Source organism: Eschscholzia californica, unplaced genomic scaffold (assembly GCF_041429995.1).
Source record: "Eschscholzia californica isolate CP2 unplaced genomic scaffold, dmEscCali1.0.p SCAF_6, whole genome shotgun sequence".
Lineage (NCBI taxonomy): Eukaryota > Viridiplantae > Streptophyta > Magnoliopsida > Ranunculales > Papaveraceae > Eschscholzia > Eschscholzia californica.
This window is the reverse complement of record NW_028238483.1, coordinates 13,810,508-13,818,663: the sequence shown is the minus strand read 5'-3', so window position 1 is coordinate 13,818,663 and position 8,156 is coordinate 13,810,508. Positions and strand designations below refer to the sequence as shown.

Here is an 8,156-nt window from a genome sequence, read left to right as displayed (position 1 = left end):
CATGAGCAGATGAATCAAACACATATTGCCCTCATTCCCAAAGCTAAAACTCCCAGAGAACCATCAGATTTTAGGCCTATTAGTCTCTGTAATTCTACTTACAAAATTATATCCAAGCTTTTGGCTAATAGACTCAAACCTTTATTGGAACACATCATATCCCCTAACCAAGCTGCCTTCCTCCCTAATAGACAAATAACAGATAATATGATCATGGCCCATGAGATTATTCACTCCATGAATAATAAGAAAGGAAAGAAAAAACTTATGGGATTAAAGTTAGACATGTCTAAAGCTTTCGACAGAGTAGAGTGAAATTTCTTACTTACAATTTTGGTCAGTCTTGGCTTCTCTCCTGTAGTGTGCAGATTAATAGAGCAGTGCATTTCTACTACCACAATGTCTGTGTTACTCAATGGCAGTCCTGGTCCATCATACAAACCTTCAAGAGGCCTTAGGCAAGGAGACCCGCTTTCTCCTTACCTCTTCATCCTATGTATGGAAGTTCTTAGCAGGTTACTCCTCAAAGCACAAGAAGAAGGGCACATAAAGGGGTTTCTAGCATCTCCCCAATCTCCAATCATAAGTCATCTTCTCTTTGCTGATGATTGCCTAATCTTCATGGAAACAGGTATTGACCATATTCATCACCTTAAACATCTCCTCAAGACATTTGGGAGTATGTCAGGACAAGTTATCAACTTTCAAAAGTCAGGTATCTTCTTTAGTGCAAATACTCATCATAGACTGGGGAGAATGATGGCTAGAATTCTCAAAGTTAAAAGAATGACAGAAAATGAGAAATATCTTGGAGCCCCACTTTTCATTGGCAAATCTAAAATAAAAAGTTTTCAATCGCTTCTCAACCAAATTCAAGGTAAGCTGGCTACATGGAAAGCCAAGCTTCTCTCTCAGGCTGGAAGAGCAGAGCTTATCAGCTCTTCTCTCTCAACTGCCCCAAAATTCCAAATGTCTTGTTTTGAAATTCCCAAGAAAATCATAACAAACATTAAGTCCTTGCAGAGGGACTTTTGGTGGGGGAAAAAGAAATCAAAAGGGTTGTGTCTCAAAGCCTGGTCAGGGATGGTCAAAAAGAAGAAATTAGGAGGACTTGGATTCAGAGATCTCAACAAAGATAACGAGGCCCTAATGGCGAAACAAATTTGGAAACTGAAGAAGAACCCAAGCAACTTATGTAGCCAAATGGTACAAGCTAAATATTATCCACATGGGGATATTAACAAACCTAAGAAAACTTCAACTTCTTGGTGGTGGAAAACAATCACAAAACTGATTCCAATAGTTACTCAAAAAACAATGTGGGAAGTGGGAAATGGAAGTGCTATAAATATTTGGCACGACCAATGGATCCCCGACACTCCACCTCTCACTACTCTCAATTATCAAGAGCAACAAGAATTCCAAACGGTTAACCAACTCATCGCACAAGATTCAGAATGGGATATGTCGTTACTTCCTCAGCTATTTCAGCCAGACATCATCAATAGAATCCTCGCAATTCCTCTGTCTCATATAAGCATAGACACTCCACGATGGAATCTAACAAAGTCAGGAGAATACTCAGTGAAATCTATGTATGCAGCTCTAACTACCACTCATACACCAGAGCCTCAGAGCTCTAGCTATTGGAACAAACTCTGGAAACTCAAAGTAAATCCTAGAGTAAAACTCTTCCTATGGAAACTCTCTCATAATATTCTGCCTACAACATTGGTCTTATCAAGATTCATACCGTTAGAGGCTCAACAGTGCTTGTTATGTGGAAGCAGTATGGATTCTTGGCAACACCTTGATTTCGAATGTTCTTTCACTAAAGCTATCTGCTTCTCTCTTCCTTCGACCATCAGAATAGAGACACTAAGAAAGGAAAACTTTTGTGACTTCCTAACTGAAGTAATGAAAGTAGATGACGTAGAACCTTTTACCTCAACACAAATATTCACTGCTCTCTGGGTTATTTGGAAAACAAGATGTGAAGTCTTATATCAAAGTAAACATCCTAAACTTCATGAGTGCCTCCACAAGGTGAGAAGTCTAGTGGACATCCAATTAAAAAACAAGGTAGACACTCTTCCTAAACAACCCGTTCCCACCTCATGGATACCTCCACCTCCAAATATATTCAAATGCAACTTCGATATCTCTTTCAAATCTATTGATGAAGATGCTGCCATTGGAGTGGTACTACATAATCATGAGGGTATTTATATTGCAGAGAAAACTGTTCTTGTCAAGTGCAGATCCGTAGATGAAGGTGAAGCCATGGCGGCGCTAAATGCTATACTCTTGGCCAAACAAATGCAGGTGAAACAAATAATGTTGGAGGGAGATTCAAGAAACATCATCTCTGGTCTTAAAGGAGATTTATCCTCAGCTCACTGGACCAGTAAGCAATGGATATTAAAAACAAGAAGTCATAGAAACTTTTTTGAGTTTGTTTCTTTTAATCATGTACTTCGACAAGCAAACAGCAAGGCTAATGATCTTGCAAAACAAACCAGGTTATCGAAGGTTTCACGAGAATGGTGTCACAATGTAAATGTATCTAGGTCCCTCTCGTTGCTGAACTGTATCTCTTTGTATCCTAACTCTTATCAGTAATATTATACAGTTCCTTTTAAAAAAAAAGAAAATGGATAGACCTAAACATACCGGTATCACTAGTTGCAATATAATGCCTTTTCATACGACCCAAAATGAGATACAAAAGTTAGAGACTAATATCTTATAATTGTAGATACTAAAGACATAGAGAATAGAGGTAAGGAGTAGTTGAGAGATAACGAAAGAGTTTTATTTTGAAGAGTTCAATTTTGTGGGCATGTCTTTAATGAAAGATAAAGAGCCATGATTTCTACTTCAGTTCATTCTTAATTTCATATGAAAAGAATTAAGGTATTGTTTGATATAAGAGAAATGTTGTTTAGAGCGATGGTGATAAAGCGACCCAAAAGCAACCAAATGGAGAGGCTACACGTGGCTTCAACAATTTTGGTTTTCGATTTTCGGTCAAATCCAAGTTTGGTCCTTAATAATCTCTGGTTTATACATAGGTCCCTCCTTCCATTTGTAATTTGGATCGTTGATTGGGGCAATGGTCCAGATTACAAACGAGTAAACCCCCACGCCCCACCAAAGTGAACAGTACGTCCTCTACTCTCTTCCTCTCTCTCTCTCTTCAATATTACTTCCACAATTCACATTGATCAACAATATCCCCATAACACAAAGTCATTGAACGAAAAAGAAGAAAACATGGTGAGATTACTCTATTCTTCTACGGTCTAGGTACTTATACTTTAAGAATTTAGTTTAGTCTAATCTGGTCTAGTGTGGGTTGGGTGAGATTAATGTGGTGAGATTACTCTATTCTTCTACGGTCTAGGTACTTATACTTTAAGAATTTAGTTTAGTCTAATCTGGTCTAGTGTGGGTTGGGTGAGATTAATGTGTTCATTCTGATTTTTTTTTAAGTTGAGATTTGCAGCTTTCACACACTTGGTGGGAGTGATGACTTTCTACACAAAGTGTGACAAAGTCATGGGGGTATAATTCAAGATTATTCCTTAATCCAAACCCTACCAAAACCCATGCCAATTGAAAGTGTTATAGCCCATGGTGATGTGAGGAGGATGGAAGAGCATTCTCAATTGTTTGATATAAAGATTTAATTAGGGGTGAGCAGCGATCGGTTTTTTTCGGTTTTGGTTCGAGCCGGAGCCGAACCAATAAGTGGTGGTTTGACTAAATCATCGGCCGAAGTCGAGCCGATCATTCGGCCGGCCGACATGGTTCGGCTCGGTTTGGTTCGGCTCGGTTTAGTTCGGTTGATCAGTTTAACCGAACACAATTTAGAGAAAATGACAAACTAATGTTATTAATTTCATTGGATATACGGAAAATAAAAAAATTAAGAGTCCATCGTACTTTTCCACCATTACATATACGGAAAATAAAAATTAAAAATTCATCGTACTTTTCCACCATTACAAACAAAAAAAGAAGTAGAAGTGGGAATGCAAAATCTATATTTTTAAGTTACTAACTAAGAATGAGTTGTGGTACATAGAACATTAGTGAAGACTTACCTCTAAAAACCTTTCAATCAAGTTGAATAGGTTGTGGTTGACGAAGCCAACAACAACAACTAGGAAGGAGGACAAATTTAGACTTGGAAGATTTGATTATGATTTTTCTAATTTTTTTTCCTTATTAACTTTACAAAATTATTATTTCTTCTTTCCAAGGAGTTCGGTCGGTTCGGTTTGGGCGGTTTCTAGAAACCCAGGCCGAGGCCAAACCAAGTCGATTTGGGTTGTTCGGTTTTTTGGCCGAACCGAGTCGATTTGGGTTGTTCGGTTTGGTTTGGCCGATTGGTTCGGTTCTTGCCCACCCCTAGATTTAATGGTGAACTTGCCTTTTCTCGTGTGAATCACAACAATTGATCAATTCCACCTCTCCCACTGAATAATATTTGCAAAACAACTCTAGATCAGTAAGATTGCTATTTGAAAATCGAATTACTAAAAACTATTTTCAATATTTCAGTAGGAAAAAAAAACTATTTTCAATTACAAATCACAATTTAATTACAAATAGTCCAAAATCTCAAGTACCAGAATCATCTCATCAATGTCACCCAAAAAAACAACCACCAAATTGGATTATCAGGTACTGCATATACGAAGGATTACTAGTGGTGCTGTAGATTATCATTTTCGTTTCTCCTCCTCTTGTGTCGCCTCCTTTGCTCCTTTTCGCTCTCAGAACTTGACTCAGATTCAGAACTCGAACCATCAGAACTTGGACTCGAAGATCCAGCATCATCACATTCAGATACTCGTTTCTTTTGTTGCATAATGGCGCTGGACATATTCTTCAAGTACTCACGCAAGTTTTCTGTTATACCACCAAGACCTATTGATGTGAAGAAATTAATAGCAAATCTCGTGTTTTTAGGATTATCCTTGGGGAAGATGGACTCGAACGACTCCTGCATTCTTGGATCCGAAAGTCGCTCATTCAACAACCGCATTCCAAGGTGCTCAGACAGTTCCTGTGATTTACAAATCATATCTTAATTAGATTCAACCCTCGATAAAATTGCATCATTGCACTAGATTATTTGTTAGTTGAAACCTGAGACATACCTGGAATAGAATTTTGATAAAGATACGAGAAGATGATGTAGTATCCTCCTCTGTTAGTCGTATATAAGCTAGAGCATGCCAAGGAAGGGCATCTGTGCTAAGTAGATGGGCAAAGAACTTTGCCACATTACGCAATTTATTTGTTTCAAGCCTATGTATCATTGAGTATTGCTGCACGAAGCACTTTTCGAAGTTCTCTTGATGGGTTTTCCCGATCAGACAAAATCGTTGCCCCAAGAGACCATAATACTTCAGATATGTTCTTTCCTGACTGCAACACTCCAGAAGCATGACACATAATTCCATCTGTAATACAGACAAAGCGAAAGAAGAGAAATTGTTAAGCATACACTCCAACTAGATATATTAATAGCTAATAAGTAAAACAAGTACATGAAAACACAGGTAGCTACGCAAGTTATACTTTGCAGAGATCCCTATGAAATCTCATAAACAGAAATTATGTTAACCAAACATTAAGGCAAGCTGCTGCTTGTCGTTGCACAAGGAGCTTAAGCACCCCGTGCTAAAGTTGGGTTAATTGTACACATTGAGTGAAGATCGATTGTGACTCAACCCAGCGAGATTGTGACTCAACCCAGCGAGATTGTGACTCAACCCAGCGAGAGGTGTCCCTGAAGGACTATCAGACTTTCCCCAAGTTATGTAATGAAAACATTGCATGTCCAGGGGCAGAGTTTGATGAAAATAAATACTATACCTAGCTAAATGTTAGCCTATTTGCCAAAACCCAACCTACAGACTATTTTTAAGAAACTTGCGGAAAGGTTTAAAGCACTTTGGACAACTGAAACTAACAGTTAAAGATTACAAACTAATTACCTCTTGACCAGGTTCGAGTTTAATTTGAAGGAGCTTGTGACCAGCCTCCTCGAAGGTAGCACCTGACATGATTGTGAGGTAAATTGTTCTCCGCAGATTGACAAGGTTTGTCTCTGTTTCGTCCTTGATCTTCATCTGTTCTTCATCCTCTTCATCAGAGTCTTTCTCATCATCCTCACCTGAGCCTGCATTAGAAGAGTCTGCTTCTTCAGAAGACCCGTCGTCATCCCCAAGGATGTTGCGTTTCAAGTCTTGGTATCGTTTCTCATTTTCAACAAAGTGCGGATCCGGCTTAAAAACATCTGAATGATTAAAAGAATATGTCAAATAAGATAAAATGCAGTAAAACTATAGAGTTGAGATACCTAACTAACATTAAAAGGAGTTTCGTGTTCCAAGATATATTACCCAAGGCAGTCTCTGGATCTATCTCATCATCAAGGGATAGTGAGTGAGTGAACTGATCTTCTTGTTCCACAAGATCCAGTTCTGGGCGGACAGCTGGGTATCCCTGCAAATGCAAAGAATTGTTCCGTTCATCATAATATGCCCGAACTGGATGAATAATATAATGTACTTCGCTAAAACTTGAAAACATCCAACATACCTGAAATTTTGCTTTTCTAACAGCAAAGAGGCCTTCAATTAGGAACTGGACCCTCTTATCGATTACTCCCTCATGAAGTATTCCACGGAAACGCTCAAAGATGCCTTTATTAGTACATGAGAACAACAAATACGAGTTAATATATTATACACGAGTATAAAAGAAAGTACTCCTAACTAAACAATTGCTATTGAACCAAAAGTAACTAAAGCATATTAATATGAAAAATGAATATAACTATGAAAAATTGCTTTCATAACAAACAATATACTACTCACCATGGAGCCCTCGTGGCGAAAGGTCCTGAAGAAGTGAACCGCATTCAGTAACAAAGCCGACGGCAACCTCCACACTATCATCACTAGGGTTTTCCAGTAGCAATGTAAGCAGTTCAAGAGCAATAATTTCATCAGCGATTTGTTGATTAACTAGATGGGCTATGAACTTTGTGGTGGCAAGTAGGTGCTGTTTATCGTTCCGCTTGTATGATTGTTTGAGCAGCAACACAACCCTTCTCAGAAGAAGCTTCCCTACCTCAGGGAACTTGGTGTTTACAACTGCAGATAATGCAGCGAAAACATCCGTAAATCCGGGACACGAAATCTGCGATTTCATTATGGATCTACAGAAGAGTCCTCTACCTCTGATTAGGTTTTCAGCAAAGAGCTCTGGGATTATGTTCTTGATGTTAGTTGCATTAACTTTGTTAATCAATCCATTAATACTCTTACGAAGACAGTCCCAAGTTAATCTCTGATATTCTTCAGAAGTTTTCTCTGTTGTGTTTTTCATTATTTCAGATAATCTCTGGGGAGGGATATAAACCCCTCCAGTTTTCCCTAATTTTGCTTCAGTATTCATAAAGAAGTTTCGATATCTACCTGAATGCTCCCCGATTTTGCTTTAGGGATTCGATCTCTACCAGAAATCCTCTTCCGATATGAGTATGACGGAATCCTACCAAATTTCGCTTCAGTATTGATACGGTTTCGATATCTAGATGAAACCCTATCCGTTCTTCAAGTAAATTGTAATTGAAAACGAAGATGAAAGTGGAGAGAGATCTTTCACTGTCTAGGGTTTAATAAAGGATACGAGAGAGAGAGAGAGAGAGAGAGAGAGAGAGAGAGAGCTCCGTTCACTATCGTAGCCTCGTAGTTGAAGAATCGGAACGAAGATTTAAAACTTTCTAATTATAATAATTAGCAACAATTTTCTTAAATACTAATTGAAATAGGAGTCAGATTAAGAGCGGGAAAAAAAGCCGGCGGGCCCAGATCGGGCCACGAATGCCCCGAGCCCAATCTGTCTACCGTGTCCGGTGTCTAGGACAAGCACCGCCCATCCGGGCCGCCAATTTTCGGGTGGATGGAGGAGATGAAAGATTAGAAAATAGAATTTAAAGGTTGTCGACAATAGTCGTTTGCTAGCGATCCATTTATAACCCAATGGTTGACACCCCAGTGGCTTAGTGGAAGATCTACCAACTCTCATGTAAAGTTCTGAAGGATAGAATCGATTTCGCTATGTACGAC

General features: G+C 38.8%; 1 protein-coding gene across 1 annotated transcript; it reads right to left on the bottom strand.

Annotated features, from left to right (window-relative positions):
• Positions 1-4,541: 4,541 nt before the first annotated feature.
• Positions 4,542-8,156, bottom strand: LOC147531855 (uncharacterized). The gene is made up of 6 exons (XM_086648971.1): positions 6,900-8,156; positions 6,622-6,725; positions 6,423-6,525; positions 6,015-6,316; positions 5,172-5,477; positions 4,542-5,077 (listed from the first exon to the last, which is right to left on the bottom strand). Exons 1-6 carry the CDS (start codon positions 7,480-7,482, stop codon positions 4,715-4,717), a joined length of 1,761 nt encoding a protein of 586 aa, XP_086505097.1. The 5' UTR covers positions 7,483-8,156; the 3' UTR covers positions 4,542-4,714.

Bases quoted from the DNA above. Each gene is read 5' to 3' on its own strand.
- LOC147531855 (XM_086648971.1), bottom strand. From the start codon at position 7,482: ATGAATACTGAAGCAAAATTAGGGAAAACTGGAGGGGTTTATATCCCT. The intron at 6,726-6,899 runs GTGAGTAGTATA...GTACTAATAAAG, and splicing joins TTCGCCACGAGGGCTCCATG to GCATCTTTGAGCGTTTCCGT. The intron at 5,078-5,171 runs GTATGTCTCAGG...TGTAAATCACAG, and splicing joins TTATCAAAATTCTATTCCAG to GAACTGTCTGAGCACCTTGG.